This window comes from Chenopodium quinoa, unplaced genomic scaffold (assembly GCF_001683475.1).
Source record: "Chenopodium quinoa cultivar QQ74 unplaced genomic scaffold, ASM168347v1, whole genome shotgun sequence".
Taxonomy (NCBI): domain Eukaryota; kingdom Viridiplantae; phylum Streptophyta; class Magnoliopsida; order Caryophyllales; family Amaranthaceae; genus Chenopodium; species Chenopodium quinoa.
The window spans coordinates 917,041-934,154 of record NW_018743942.1 but is presented as its reverse complement, the minus strand read 5'-3'; the positions used below and the strand labels follow the sequence as shown (position 1 = coordinate 934,154).

The following is a 17,114-nucleotide window of genomic DNA, read 5'->3' as shown; positions in this document are numbered from 1 at the left end:
GGCCCCATCCAGAATAATACAAACATTCAAACGATCCTGATCCGAGCCCCTAAGCCAACCCAAAGATTGATCCAAAGAGTGATGAGCCGAAGAACTAGACAAAGAAAACTGACGGGGAGAAAAGGAAGCTGCCTGCTTGCACCTAAGAAACCAGTCCTACGCAAGAGCATTAATAGTTGCCGGAGAATAAACCGCACTGCGAAAGACTAAGTTATTGCGAGTCAACCAAATAGCCCAAGCCCTGCTAGAAAGAAAAACAGAGAATCCCATAAACCACCCCGAACATAACAGGAAATAATGGTAGTAACCCAATCTTCAAAAGAAAAGAAAGCTGGACCTTCCAACTCGAACCCTGGGGAACATCAAGAAAACAACCACCTGCCCCGAACAATCTCGGAATAAATGGGAAGTTGTTTCAGGATATTAACGACACATCACATACGCAAAATGCACAGGAATTCCCCTCTAAGCAAGTGTATTAAACAAAGGTAGAGCATTGTGAAGCAACTTCCAAACGAAAATTTTAAGCTTCGGAAGAATCGGTAAACCCCAAAAGAACTTCCACCAAGACTCAAATGCTGGGACACTCGAGATTGAAACCAAAGATTGTCGAGCCAACATAGCATAGGCTGATTTGGTCTTGAATTGACCATCTCGACTGAATTTCCAGTAAACAAAGTCGTCCATTGGAATCTTAGGACGATCCAGAGACATGATACGAATGGATGTAAAATCATCAAACAGCCGGTGAATCCTCGAAGGATCCCACACATGAAAACGCGGATTAATGATAGAAGAAACATGAGTCGGGAGTTCCGACTCAACCAAACCTTGTTTAAACTGCACCGACCCCCCAGGAGCCCAGTTGTCCTTTATTAGGCGCACCTGAGCACACTGCCCACCTTCCAAGCGAGACCAGAGGCTAGAGTCGAAGCACCACAAGCTAGACTTCTACTTCCCCAAGAAGAATAAGAAGTCCTAGCCAAAGTTAATGAAAAAAGTGAAGGGTATTTCGCAAAAAGTACCTTAGAGGCCAGAAGCTGAGGATGTTGCTTAAGACGCCAGCACTGTCGGGCTAATAAAGTTGAATTACAAAGATCCAAACTACGAAGGCCCAATCCCCCCAAACCCTTAGGAAGATGTAATAAGGCGGCAGATCGAAATGCTAAACCCTTGGAGGAAGAAGAAGACTTCCACCAAAACCGGGAAAGAAGGTGATCAACACACTTAGTAATAGAAGATGGAATACGAAACACTAAAAGAATATGATTGAACGAGGAAACCAGAACAGAGTTGATAATAATCAACTTTGAAGCCGTCGATAAGCCCAAAGAAGCAAACTCTGAAAGCCGCTTAATAACCTTGTCCACTAGAAAAGCAAACTCTGACACCTTGCTTCGTCCCAAGTCAATAGGAGAACCCAAGTACGAGCCTAGAGAATCAACATGATGAAGACGCAAACTACTAGCCAGAAAATCCTTGTAGTCTCAAGGAGTATTCGGATCAAAAAATAAAATCCCAATTGAGGCGATCATAGGCCTTGTTTCATATATATCCAAATTTAAAGCAGCAAAGAACCGCTTCTTAGCCCGAGAGGAGTTCATAAAGGAAAGAACTTCATGAGCAATCAGACTACTATCAGACATTTGACGACCCGGAATGAAGGCATGTTGAAAATCCGACACCAAACCCGGAAGAATTTGCCGAAGCTTGCTCGTGAGACATTTAGAAATGCACTTGTACAAGACATTACACAACCCTATTGGACGGTACTGAGACACCAACTCCAGCCTATCAACCTTCGGAAGCAAGACAAGAAAATTGCGATTCCATTCTTTTAGAAGGTAACTGTGCACAAAGAAGAATTGAACTGCCTGAACAACAAGGGCCCCACCAAGTCCCAATGATGCTTGAAAAAGGCTGCCAAAAAACCATCCGGTCCAAGGGATTTTTTATCCCCTATACTAAACATGGCGTCCCGAATTTGCTGGGGCGAAAAAGGAGCTAAGAGAAGCTGTTGTTGCTCAGAAGACAACCGAGGCAGACAAATATAATCCCACCAGGACGGGTCAATTTGCGGAGGAGAAGAAATCGGCTGATATAAGTCCTTATAAAAAGAAATGCCACTGGACCGTATTCCAGCCGAACCAGAAACCCAATTCCCATTTTTATCCTGGAGACACAAAATAACATTTCTACGCTGGCGAGCCTAAACCATTGAAAACAACAACTTAGAATGAGATTATCCAAAGGCATCCCACTTAACCTTTGCCCGCTGTTTCCAGTAATTGAAAGCTGCCTGAGCTTCAGGAATTTGATGTTGGCGAGAATCGATGAAAAAACACCGCCCCACAGGAGAATAAAGGGAAGAAGCCGCATGAAGATCCGAAGATACCAAAGATCTCCAATTAATTCTCCATGCCTTTCTATTTGAAATACACCAGGACAACATCTTCCCTTTGATGATCTCTAATTTGCGAGATAAGGAGAACATTGGAGAACCCGCTAAAAATTGAGAACACACCAAAGAAACAAGAGAGATGATCTCAGGGGCCGATAAACACCAGTTCTCAATTCTATATGGACGAACATGGTATTCCGATTCTTTAGAATCAGAAAACGCAATGGCAGCATGATCCGAAAACAGGATAGGCTGGTGAAGGACAATAAGATTCTAGGTAAACCTGTAACCAATAGGAGGTAACATAGGCCTTATCAAGATGTTCAAAGATAGAGTCCGAGTCCATTCTATCATTAGTCCAAGTAAAAGGGGGTCCTGAAAAGGGAACATCTTGTAACTCCATCTCCAACTGCCACTGAATGAGTCTAGGCGACCCTGGATATTACTATTTCCTCCGGCCTTATCAGACAAAAACTCAACTTGATTGAAATCTCCAATCAACAACATATTAGGATAGGAGGAAATAAAGGAAGAAATCGTGTTCCAAACAGATAATCTATCACTTAAATGCAGAGCACCATACACAAACATTATATATTTTATTTCATTACCCATTACCAATTTACACAGGATAACATGTTGAGAAATATAAACAGGCTCCAAAACTACAAGAGCAAACCAAAAAACAAACAGCCCACCACTAAGTCCTAAGGCATCCATTCCACAAGAACCCAAAAAAGAAAAGGATGCAAGCTTTCGAGCAACACTATCTACAAAAAGCATGGTCTCCATGAGAAACACTATGTCTAATCCTATAGAGCGGACCAACGAAACCAAAAAAGGAATTTTAGGGGTGTCCGCCTGCCCAAGACCCTTACAATTCCATGCACCAATCTTCATTCCGGCTCAGATGGCCCTTTAGGGGAAGCCACCGATCCCTCCAAGGAAGCAACTGACGTATCAGACCCCAAAACATCACCACCCCGTCGCTTTTTAAACTGCATCAAACAGGGGAGGCAGCAAGAAGAACATCCATTCTGACCACGAATCTTAAGCATTAGAGGAGCAGACGGAACCGCAACATCATTGGTTCTCTTAGCCGGACATTTATTCACTACCCATCGCAACATACCTCGGCCTCTGTCAAAAATCCGCACCGACTTTGGGTTAGTTACCAAATCTGATTTGGTCCTTTGAGAATCAACACTGACTTCTGGCTGATCTTCCACCATAATGTCTAAAGAAGGAGGGGTCGCCGGCGGAGAGCATTACATAGGAACAGCTTCATCTTGCTCTGGCGCAGCTGGCGGCGGAGGATTAAGATTCAAATCCAAACCACCCGAACCTGGAACAGGGGGAAAAAGAAAAAGCCTCTAATGATGAATCAACAATATAACCGGAAAACTCCGCACCATCAGTCGGGACAGAACTTTGTGTTGAAGAACTAAAAGCCAGATCCGAACCACCTGAACCTTGGATAGGGGAAAAGGAAAAATTCTACGTTGACGAACCAACAATATAGCCAGAAAACTCCGCGCTGTCAGTCGAAAAAGAGTCAGCAAGCAAAGGGAGAGATTCAGAAGAAGAGTCCGAACCAGCCTGAGATCCCTGTCAATTACTAGGGCCCGCCCCAAAAGGATTATAAAAAATGGGCCCAGATGGTCCAAGAGAGGGAGGAGAGAAGCTCGGAATAGAAGGAGAGATCGAAGGGACCTGCTGGTCCAAGTTCGAAGGCCCAAGATTATTTCCCTTTCGAAATGGGCTTGAAAGATTGGGCTGACCCAAATTAGAGCCATATTGGTTAAAGGAGAGTGATGAGACAGACTTATTTCCGAAGAAATAATCTGAGAGTTCAAAGCCAACCCGAAGAAACTTGGCCCACTTGAGATGGATTGAGATGAGGTCTATGATCAGGATGAGAACGATCTTGTATCGTTACTCCAGCTATAGATGAGCTTCGTCGCCTCATAATGGCCTCAAACATATGGTTGACACGAGGCCTTTCATTGCCACGTGGGAGGGAGTTATGCCAGCCTCCCATATAATGCCAATTAGAGTCCCTAGCTCTTGCATGAATGACACGTGTTGCATTTCTCTGTTGTTGATTAGGAACTTCTAATTGCTCATTAACAACCCGATTAATACCTAAATCCCTCCTCCAAACTTCATTAACCGAACTCCTGTAAGCGGTTGGAGATAAGGGAGGAAACAGCCCCGGAAAACACGATTAATACAACCCTTTTGTGAAACCTACGAAAGCGGGATTCTAGATGAAAGGTAATAGTATCTTGGTTTTTTTCACCCGATTCCTTACCATGTCCGACAAAACCACACTTTTTGCAAAAATGAAATATACCTTCATATATAAACCGAACCCACGTGACTCGATTTTCACGTGTTGGAAAATAACAACCCGCAATCAATGGCAAGGACAAATCTACTAAAATTTTAACACGATGACAAGGGACAGGAAGCTGCCATTACTGTCGTCAACCATAGTGACCTCACCAACATGAGAAAGGACTGCTGACGCCATCGTCGAAGTGGAGTAACGAATAGGAAGCCCTTGAGCACCTACCCACATATCCACCAAATGTAAATTCATGGAATCCGGAACTGAATAATCACGTATCCTTTGAAGGAAAACTAGACTTCCCTTAAAATGAACCCAACCACGGGAGTCCAATTCCTCAGCATCCTCCTGAGAGCCACAACTAAAAATTAAGTCCTGTCCATATGGAAACACTCTCACCGGAGCATGAAGATGCCAAAAACGTGAAACCAGCCTTTGGTACAGAGAAAGCGAGAAGTCACGGTCATCCCAAACCCTACCTATAACACTACAGTCCTAGTTGATAGAATCATCCTCCTCTTCCAAAGATGGAAGGCTAACAAACTCTTCCCCTATAATATGGGAATAAACGAAAGTCTGAGGTTGGATATACTGCGCCATACCAGAACTAAAAGAACTTGAACAGACTAGCAAGAAACACTTGAAAAAAAAGAGGCGAACCTAGATTCTAAAACAGAAAGGATTCCCTCACTAAGGCTTTTCTCTCTCTAGAGAAACTTTGCTATTTTAGTTCATTTCTTGTTAGTTTTCTATACCTTTGATTTGTCATAAATTTACATTCAATGTTTAATCATATGTGATGCTAAATTTGGAATGGAATGAGTATTATTTATTTTCGGTATATATTTTGAATATGTATATTTTAGTTTATAGGAGAAATATATAGTTGCAATGAATATAGAATTGTCTTGTTAGAATGTGGAATCTTTTTGGATCTTGGAGACCTTGAAAAACCAAATGATGAGAAAAATATAGAGATAGAAGAGTATATTACATTAAGCATGCAGATGAGCTAATGTCAATATCTATAAATAAATATTACTAAAGTAACAACCGCTAACGTCATCACTGCTTACGTGTCACTCTCGTATTTAATTTTTTTCCCGCCAAAATGCAAGGATAATGTCATTTTTACCCCTTTTTGAGCTACCATATTTAACACTGTTTTAAAAATTAAATTCAAATTGAACTTTAAATTTTAAGTTTTTTAAGCATATTACGCAATTTTATTATTTACAAGTAGTTGCTAAAAATAGTTAATAATATAGTTTAATTGATCCGATAAAAAAAAAAGGGTTTTTAGAAATTGTATTTTCATATTTAATTAGAAAGTACTACAGAGAAAGTAGTTGTTTTCACTCAACATGTGTTGTGCCAAAGATTCTATAATTCATTTCTTATTTTAAAATCGTGCATACCATGGGGCTAATCTAGAATTACATTATGTGAACCTTTACATAGTTTGTAACATACCTTGATTGTATTTGTAAAAGCATGCAATAGCTGGATGAAGAATGACATTTTCATGACTTCATGTAACATTTAAATGTTTGATACACACAAGCAATAAGCAACCAATAAAAATAGTAGCATATGTCTATTATTAGTATTTATAATTGCAATAAGTATATATTTTTTGGCATGAAAATTGATCAGCTTGCCCTAGAGTTGACCTTGGAGATGTACATGTAATCCTGCAAGCTCCTTGAACCATACAAATCTTTTTAATTTGATTAATGTGTCAATTGTCAATAGTTGAAAAACTACATACATCAGGGAGAAAAAGGAAGAATAGAAAATCGAAGTTAAATAAATAATTGATCGAGTAGTTAATCACACGTACTCTTCAGGCTAATCATATGAAGAAAAAAATTTATTATTATTATTACTAATAGATATAAGCCCGTGCGATGCACGGTTCTAGTAAATCTTTTTTATAAATTTAAGATTTTTTTTTATATGAAGATCATTCATCGGATATTTGAATAAAATTCCTATTATCATAAGATTTTTTTTATTTAAATTTTAACACTAAAGTTATCTTTCGTAGGTTTATTTATTCTTTAATTTTGCTTAATAAAAAATAAATGACAAATCATTTTATTTATTGATTAAAATAAGTCCTTTGCAAATGCGTTTTTTTATATACTCGTTCTGTTTCAAAATTTTAGTCTCATCTAAAATCTTTTAACTATTAAAAAAATTAGGGGGAATCTTCTAAATTTCTCTTTGTATATAAGGAAAAACATAGTGATATGAGATTTAGTTTTATTTGTTTTGATGAGTACATTTTTAATATCTAATTTTTATAATATTTGCTAGGGAGAGATTAAAGATATTTATGATAAAAGATTTACATCTATATATGTAAAAAAGATAATTATTAGTTTTTTAAAATAATTTAAATTTAATTGTTCACTATTCGTTATTTTTAACTAGGTGGCAAAATTTCATTGGTCTAAATAATAACTTTTCTTATGTGGCGTGTCAAATGCTCCCGAAAAATACCTACTTTATTTATATATATTAGATTAGATTATTATTATTTTTTGGTATTCCACCCGCTTCACCCTTTGGGTTAATTTGGATTTAGAGATCAGTTTTGGTGGTTAGGTTTTAATCCCCTCCCGACTGTTGTTGCGGGGGATCGAACACGAGTCTTCCCTCCTACCAAGTGTAGTCTCAATCACCATTACACCAACAACCAATTGGTAAGAAGAAAAAAAAAATTATGTTTAGATCATTTTGTCTAGTATGTTCCTTTTCTATTTTTAGGTTTCTCTTTTGGGCGTTTAGTAACGTTTTTATTTGAAGTACTTGTGACATTTTTACTCACTTATCTTCATATTTACCTTACCACCAATAATTAGGGGGGTGTTCAAATCCGGGTACTTGTTAATTTGTCCCATGTCCCGACCCGAATATCTCGGGTACCCGAGTTCTGGGTACCCGAATTATTCGGGTCGGGATATAGGGTACCCGAATTTTTGATTGATTGTAATTAATTTGCTCCCAAAAGTTAAAACATTGAAAAACAATTTAGATCTACTACCCAAACTCCACACAATCAAACAACCAAAATACAAAATAACCAATTACACAAAGCTTTGTTTCAATAACAATAATAAAATTTGAAATATACAAAGAATTAAAAGGAAAAAAAATCTAATTAGAAATTGCAAGTAAGTCTTGCAACAATAAATTATATTAGAAAGTATAATTAGAAAGTGCAGTTAATTTGCTCCCAAGGTACTTTTGCATGTCTTGCAAGTTGCAACATAGAACGCACTGCAACGCCGACCACCTCAACATTGTTGTGTGAAGTAGCACGTAGGAAATCCGAAATCTGAGATATTGGGATGTGAAAGTTTCAATCTTTCTGGGAAATTTTTTGTACTGTCGTAGTTGTAGTGGTGACATTGTAAAGTTGTACAAGTAGGAAGAACAGAGAAGAACTCAAGGAAGAAGAAGGAAGGAAGGAAGAGAGAGGCAGGAAGAGAGAGAGGCAGGGAGATAGAGAGCGGCGGAGAACCCTAAGTTTGTTTCAAAAATCAAAACAGAAGGGGCATGTGGGCTGGGCTTAGACCCTTAGTAGCGATTTTTTTTAAATATTAATTTATTTTCGGGAATTCGGGTACCCGGGTATTAAAAATGTGGCCCATATCCCGACCCGGATAACATGTAATTTTCCCGAGTCAGATACCCGTCCCGAAAAAACATTCTTTCCTCAAATTTCCCATCGGGTATTTACCTGGTCATCGGGAAATCGGGTCGGGTTTTTTTGAACACTCCTACCAACAATGCAACTATGCAAGTATGCAACTCTACTCATTTACCATTTTATTATTACATTTGTAATTTAAGTAATATATTTACACACTTAGGGCCTGTTCTCATACATTTATTTTCATTTCAGTTCAGTTCAGTTTAGCTCTTAATTTCCTTCTCTTATAAAATATTCATTTCAGTTCAGTTTAGTTCAGTTCAGTTGAGTTCAGTCAATGAGAACATGCCCTTACTATGTTGCAGGGCCGGAGTGACGACTCGTACTATCCATTTTGACCCTGTCTCCTTTCCCTTATTTTTGCTAAGTACCGTAGAAATTATTTTTATTGAACATAATTATTTTTAATTATATTAGTTTTGCTGAACTGAAGTTACTTTTATTGATAAAAACTTATTTTTTTGATGTTGTATTATATTTCTTATTTAAATTTACTGATTAAAAATTATTTTTACTTAGCTGAAATTAGATTTATTGAACTAAACTTATTTTTATTGAACTAAAATTTTTATTTTTAACTGACTGAAATTATTAATACTAAATATGATTTAAGGCGAAGGGCTTTACTAATCATATTTGCCAAAATATTTACATGATTCGCGATTAACAATTGATGGATTTTCTTAAGTGTAGTCAAAGTTAATACTCCATATATGAATAGTACATAGAGGTGTCAAAATCACATCTGTAATTCCAATTTTGACTCGTGTGGATACAATAATTTAGTACTTCCTCCGTTTTTTTTATTCGATCACATTCCTTTTATGGATGTTTTTTTAAATGCATCACTTCTATATTTGATAATTTTATACTATAAATTTGTTATTTCTCTCTCTTACTTTAAACTCCACTCAAATTATTTTATCATTTCTTTCTCTTCCATGATCCCCACTTGAATAATAAAAATATATACTCCCTCCGTGTTTTTTTAAGTGTTACACTTTTCATTTTTCCGGCTGTGTTTTTTTAAGTGTTACACTTCCTTTTTTTTTGGCAAAATACTACAGTAAAATATTATATCTCTCTCTTCTCATGGTCCCCAATCAAACCCACTTCTATTTTTTCATCATATCTTTCTTCTCACATTCATTACTTTTCAATAAACTATTAATCTCACTATCTTTTTTTTATAATTTTTTAATACTCCAACTACCCCACTTATCTCTTACTTCCTCTATTCTAATTTACTTGACCTGTTTCTTTTATCACGCTTGTCAATGCAAAATTTTAACGGTTAATAACTTTAATTCTCCATAATTAAAAAAAAAGTTATATATTATTATAGTATTTATTGAGACGATCGAATTCAAAATGATCCAACATAAATATGTTTTTCCTTACATATTATTTAAAAAACACGGTCAAAGGAGGGGTGGTGAATAGTGTAAAAGTCAAAGCGGGTCAAGTTAAAAAGAATGGAGGAAGTATTTTATTTAAGTCAATTAAATTGCCTAAAACTATGTGCCGGTCAAAGTGTAACACTTAAAAAAACACAGAGGGAGTATCATCTCTCACATACTTTTTTTTAAAGTTCTCATACTCCCTCCGTTTTTTTATTTGCATCACTTGGTGATGCGCGGAGTTTTAAGAGGATAATATAATATTGTGAGTGGGTGAATAATTTATTATAGTAAAAGTTAGATGGGACCATGAAAGAGAAAAAGTGTGGGGAGTGTAAATATATTTATTATATAAGTAGGGACTATGAAAGAGAGAGAAATGATAAAATAATTTAAGTGGGGTTTAAAGTAAGAGAGAGAAATGATAAAATATAATATAAAGTTACCAAATAGGGAAGTGGTGTATTTAAAAAAAACACCCTTAAAAGGAAAGTGATGTATTTTTTTTTTTAAAAAAAGAGGGAGTATTACTTATACTATAATAATTTATTCACCCACTCACAATATTATATTACTATCCTAAAACTTTGTGTATTGCCAAATGATGCAAATAAAAATAAAAAACTGAGGAAGAGATAATCAAGTTTAAAAATAGACCGGACTCGACCCGACTTCAATGAACTTCATCAGTACACCTGATTATTTATATATTTATTTTGATAGCCACAAGGCCCACAACGGAAGATGATAATCGATCCCAAAATCCTCTAAAATTGGAAAATTTATCTCACTTTTATTCGAATACCTGCATTGACACTTATAATATCAGCGTCTAAATCAAGTATATTGCAAGTATTTTGGAGTAAGGAATTGACTAAAAGGCATGTGATGAGGGTCAACAAGTCAAACTGAAAAGCAGAAGAGGGACAGTCAATTAAGAAATTGAAATGTGTACAAAGTCTAATAACAATTCTTTCTACAAAGCGTTCATTACACATTTACACACTCATCATAGTCATTGTCTACTAGGAAAGTCACAAAACTTTCACTAGAAGCCAATTCTAGTCCATCTGTATTTTTTAGGCCAACCCTATTTTTTCATATTATAACCCATCATTCTTTTCCCCCCTTTTATAATGGATCCTACTTACTTTTAAAAGCCATATTCCTTCCTTGCACCCCAAGTACATTTATAAATACTCACATAAATGCAAACTCACTAGCCAAAACAACCCTTAAAAAACCGTAACATATTATTGTAAGCTTAGTTTAAAGAAATGGCTAACCCAAACTACTCAAAGAACCAAAGTTCATCCTATGAGAGTGATTGTAAGGCGATTTACGAGTCATGGGGGAGGCTAAGCACCATGGTACAAACACTCGCGACACGATCAACACAAGCCGAGAGGAGGGAAATAAGGGAGACTTATAAAGCAATGTATAATGAAGATTTATTGAGTCATTTGCAAAGGGTTAAGATGATGTTGAGTGGTAAATCAAGCAATGAGGAGACTAAATTCTCGGTCGCGACATGTGAGGCCTTGTTGTTATGGATGGTTGATCCATGGGAAAGAGATGCTTGTTTTGCTAAGAATTCACTTGAAGAAAATGAGACTGATTTTAAGGCTTTGGTTGAAATTTTTGTTGGTAGGAAATCAAGTCATATTCTTATGATTAAACAGGCTTATCAAAATAGGTTTAAGAGGCAACTTGATCATGATATTGTCAACTTAGAACCTCCTCATCCTTGCCAAAAGGTATGTATGCTTACTTCACAAATTAATTTGTATTTTTTTTGCTGATTATACTTTAAATGATAATGAAATTGAGTATTATATTGTTTGATTTTTTCTTCTGTTATACACTATCTTTAGAACGTGTTGTTTGGTTGGTATTATTATTTTATTCACATAAGGCATAATAAATAACTTACTCGGATCCCTTTCTTTTTTTGGCATTAATATTTCTAATGGTTTATTAATAAAAATTATAGAAGTTACGTCTTGTATTTAAAAATATGGAGTAAATATATAAATGAAGTTACTCCCTTTCGGTGTTTTTTATTTTTTTTATTTTTTTATTTTTTTTTTTTTTGATGTAATGGAACATTATGATCAGAAGTTTAGAACTTCAATTGTAGAAAAAGAAAATGTAGCAAAAATAAATAAATATTAAAGACAAGAGTATACTATACAACATATACAACCTTTTGTGAGTTGAATTGGTTCGTGTTTGAATATGTGGGAAGAGAGGCTGAGGGATCAGAGGAGGTTACACAAAATTGTCCGAACTTGAGTGTATGGGTATTGCCTAATGTTTCTTTTTTTTTCACCAAAAAAGTGTTGGGTAGTTTCATGTATCTTTTAACCGTTGATTTCTTTTACTATTAAATAGTTTTTCATACGGAGTGTTATGTTTGAGTGACTTTTTATTTTTTGAAGAACTTTTTATGTTCTTAAGAGGTGATTCGTTACGTGTTTTACTCGTAAAGTTAATTAGGTGAAATTCATTGACATAAGACTACCTTAGAATGCATGGAACTTTTTATTGTAAGTGCTAATTTACTAAAAGTAAAAAAAAAAAAACATTTCAAAAGATTCTCTTAAAAACCATTCCTGAAAAAGAAATAGCTATATAGTAAAAAGGCAAATAATGATGGGATGAATTTTTCAACGAAAGAAGTAAACAAATCAATGAAGTAGCATGATAACAATAGTATTGTCGAAAGGACATCAACAAATTATGACCAATCCTTTTCGATTAATAATGAATCACTAGTATGTTGTATGGCCTAGTAAATCAACTACTAGGATGAAAATTTAGCACTATGCCAAACCCCCTAGGAAAGCCCCTAAAGGCCTTAGTTATAGGACGGCAAAAAATTGACAATCAAACTACATATTCCTTTAAAGTTGGTTTCCGACTAATCTAGATTCGAGTCATGTGACTTCAGATTCAACATAATAAGTTCTAGTGGTCAATTGTACATAAGAATGTTCGTGTTGATGAGATCAAAATATGTCGAATTCAAGTTGAAGTACATTGCAATACTGAGTGTTGCAACTAACAAAACATGTTCCTATCCTAAATTATAGCAACTACTTTGAATCAATCCAGCAAAGAATATGTACAATAGTGTAACAGACTCGCTGTATACAAAAAAAATTTATGGAATGGTTTTTTTTTTTTTTTTTTTTTTTAAATTGGTTTATAGATTTTGGTAGCATTGGCAACATCTCATCAAGCTCACAATGTTGATGTGAGCCAAGACATAGCAAAATGTGATGCAATGAGGCTCTATCAAACAGGGGAAGCAAGTTCAGGGTGCATTAATCAAGCTGTAGTTCTTGAAATTCTAAGTAAAAGAAGTATTCCTCAGCTTAAACTCACCTTTTCGTCGTATAAACGCATCTTCGGCCACAGTTACACTAAGGTGGTACAACTACCTCTTAATCTTACTTCAACCATCAACTTTCCGTTACATATATAAGCATTACTTAACAGAACCTAACATACCAGCCTTTGTATTACAATGCAGCAACTCAAGAAGGTTAATTCGACACAATTTGAGGACTCATTGAGAAATTTAGTTGATTGCATTCAAGACCCTCCCAAATACTATGCCAAGGTATATAAATTTAGATGAATAAAATAGGTCTTATATATGTTTTAATTTCATATAGTGAGTTGTGGCTGTTTAATTTGTGTTTGTAGATGTTGCAAAGTTGCATGATGAAAGGCGAGGATACGAACAACGGATCCTTGACGCGGTTGATGGTGAGCCGAGCTGAGATCGATATGGGTGATATTCAAAAGGTATTCAGGAAGAAATATGGGGTGGAACTTAGAGATACAATATGTCAAGCCATTCCTGAAGGGGATTACAGAGTTTTTATGTTAGCATTGGCTAACAACGCAAATTCTGGTAGCTTTAACTAGTAGAAATTTAGTAGCATATGTACAAAGTTCTATGTAATCGTGTTAAAACTAATCATCATAGTTAGGATTAAAAACTATGATGATTATTATTGAGTTATATCTTGTTAAAGTGTAACCCTTGATGTAAGAATATTAGATTGTGATTACAACTAACTGTCGTAGCTTTAAAAAACATTAGTGAGCCCAGTGGCTTTTCCCCTTCCTGTTTGCAAATGTTGATATACTGTCGCCGTCTTAATTTAGCTGTTATAATTATTCTTGTAAAGTTGTCCTAACCACTGACATTCTTCTTTAAAAGGTCCCCACTATAGATTAACACATAGCGGTCCGTCTTTGGAGATCCTTAAAATAGTAGTTAACTTATTATGTTCGAGTAAGCCGATTAAAATTGCTACGTGTTGAATATTTAGTGGTCGTTTTATGAATTTTATTGTAGTACTAGTAAAATGAAAAGAACAGAGCTTATAGGGAGGAAGGGTGGGAGTTTAGAGTGGATGAGGATTTTATTTATTTATTTTTTTAAATACTGCAACTAACAGAAAAAGACCTCACCCTTTGTTGAAATAGTAGATTCAATAATAGAAATAAAACAAGAAATTATTCTTAATTACTATCTCAGTTCCTACATGTTTATTATGTTTTCTACATTAAGGATTAGAGGTAGTAATACTTGAAACAATAATAATTTAATTAAAAATAATTAAGAATTTCAAGAATCATTGTCCAAAGTTTTGTTTTGTTTTGTTTTTTAAAAAAACAATGTTCTGACTGTAGTTAATTAGTCTGACTGCTTTCTCTGCTCTAATTATTTGGAAGATGAACCTCACAAAAGAGCTGATGCTGAGGCTTGAAAATGAAAGCATTTCCAATAGTAGAACGATAAACCTCTAGTAAGAGAGGAAATTCTTGTACCGCGAATAGGACAATGGGTATACATGCTAAAGCAGCAGTGCCAATCCACAACAAACCATGCTTAAAAATGATGTTAAACGTCGCAGTGAAGGCAATCATCATAGTTGCTATAGAAATGAAAAGCAAGGTAAGGCCTATGATTAGCTTGCGAGGCAATGACTGTAGAAAATCTTCTTCTGCATATCTTGAGGTCAAGATCGACAAGAACATTAGGATCGAAGCAGTTGATGACACCAATGATAGGGAGTCTGATATTGCAAACACCCAAAGCCACCCCCCATGACTCAAAGGGTCGTCGTCAGGTGCTCCATTATCACTACCTGGCACTTTTAATGCAGCCCCAAAAACTACAGCTGCGATTAAAGTTGCAACAACACTGCAAGAACTAGCTGTCTTTCTCATCCACTCTTCTCCTTCTTTCCTCAATTTCTTGTGCTCTTCTGTAAATAAAGCACATGGTGTTTTCTCTGCAGCGTTTTCATCTTCTGCAAGTTGAGGTACAAGGTTTTTAACTACCTGATAAGTTAAGAGAAACAGCATGAATTTTTTAGTTTTTCTGATTTAATATTGGGAAATTCCCTGTTTCTCATGGTAAGAAACAAAATTTGTTTATCATGGGGGCATTTTCGTGAATAAATCAACAACTTTTTTTATTATTGTGGGCTCACGGTTAAATAAAGTTGAATAAAGTTGTTGGTTTATTTACGAAAATGCCATGTGAGAAATAAAATTTGTTTCTCACCATGAAAAACTGGGGCATCCTCTTTAATATTTGAGCTATACTAATGTTCACTGAACTGATGAGAACTTACTCACCTTGAACCACAGCATTTCGCGCTGCATTTGAAGAGCAGCCCCAGATACAGTTTTATTAAGTCTATCTGAAGGCGGTAACACAGCAGCCAAGTGAAGCATGTTGTTATGGGTCTCAGCTTCCACATATATTGCCAGCAAATCCTTAATGGCCCCAATATCATATATCAGCCTAAATATCTTCTCCCGGCGATATTTAACAGCAATATGAAATATTTGAAAAGCTTTATGCTGTCGAATAGTTTCCTCGTTGCCTCCGAAAATGTTAACTAGATATAAGGATTGAAATCAGACTTTATAAATTCACTGCTACATAGGCCAACACGATATGATAGTCAAAGTAACACTAATTTTAAGGTGCTTGTAAATAATAACTCAATTTTGTGAAGTGTCATTATATTTCAGCACATTTAATCATCTAAAATATGTTGCCAAACTAGCCTAAAAGGCACTAAACTTCTAAATCCTCTGTAAATTGTCAATTGAATTTGGCATATAATTTCTTTTAGACTTGTTACTGGTGTAAATTCTCGTCAACTTTCAATTCACAGAAAGCCAATAATTCAAAAATCTCTTAAAATACATTAACTTATCATCAAAGGGTATTGACATTTAATGCAGAATTTTCCGAGTTGAGTTCTATATGACTTCAGACGCTTTGTAGCCAGTGCATGTAGTGGTGTCTCATTGCTGTTCTCATCCCGAGCTATTGCCAATTCTGGATGATCACTTAACATCTCAAGAGATATATCTGCATTTGATCATTTAACATAGTTTAAATCAATTATAAATAAAAGATGTGCTCAAATATATACGCGCTACGACTGCAGGCCTGTAAGACGAGTGGATGACATACCATATAAATCAGTATTAATTGTGCTTATAAAAAGAAAAACGCGTTCTTCATGTGAGAGATGTATCAAGGTGAGGGGTAAGAGGTATATAACCATCTCCCGATGGCCTAGCAAAGCGGCCATATGAAGGGGTGTCAAACGTTGATTTCCGCGAATTAGTGGCAGCTCATTGTCATGATGAAACATCATCTTTGCAATTGCAACATTACCAGAAGCAGCAGCTAGGCAAAGTGCTGTATTTCCAATGTTGTTTTTCAGAGCTAATAGGTGAATGTTTTCGGGTACAATTAACGTCAACAAGCGTGACACAAACTCGGTGCGCCTTGCAACAGCGGCGACGTGCAGAGCAGTATCACCCCTATTTGTGATCCTTGCAGCAATACATTCTGAATGTACGGACAAGATTTGTTTAGCAGCTTCCCAGTCTCCCCGTAGTGCAGCTTTATATAGAGGTATACCGTAGTTCAAGTATTCTGGCCATCTCCTGTCTTTCATATGTCAGCATTGAGAACAAATACAGCAAGTCAATATAATACTTCCGTGTTTTTAGTTGACAAGTTTTGAATTAGCACTATTAATACACATTTCTATGACCGTATTTGTGATTTATACGTAGGGGTGGGACTTTTCAAACCGAACCGTGAACCGAACCATCACAGACCGATCCGTTTATAAACCGATAAATATAAACCGAAAACCGAACTGAACCGTTCAATAT

General features: G+C 35.9%; 2 protein-coding genes across 2 annotated transcripts; one reads left to right on the top strand and one right to left on the bottom strand.

Moving 5' to 3' along the window:
- Positions 1–10,899: 10,899 nt before the first annotated feature.
- LOC110688818 (annexin-like protein RJ4) lies at positions 10,900–14,490 on the top strand. Its single transcript, XM_021865573.1, has 4 exons — positions 10,900–11,635; positions 13,093–13,311; positions 13,417–13,506; positions 13,593–14,490. The coding sequence occupies exons 1-4, from the start codon at positions 11,156–11,158 to the stop codon at positions 13,815–13,817; spliced, it is 1,014 nt and encodes a 337-aa protein (XP_021721265.1). The 5' UTR covers positions 10,900–11,155; the 3' UTR covers positions 13,818–14,490.
- Positions 14,491–14,618: 128 nt separating this feature from the next.
- Positions 14,619–16,891, bottom strand: LOC110688878. The gene is made up of 4 exons (XM_021865638.1): positions 16,399–16,891; positions 16,191–16,293; positions 15,546–15,819; positions 14,619–15,245 (listed from the first exon to the last, which is right to left on the bottom strand). Exons 1-4 carry the CDS (start codon positions 16,889–16,891, stop codon positions 14,619–14,621), a joined length of 1,497 nt encoding a protein of 498 aa, XP_021721330.1.
- Between the last annotated feature and the right edge of the window lie 223 nt (positions 16,892–17,114).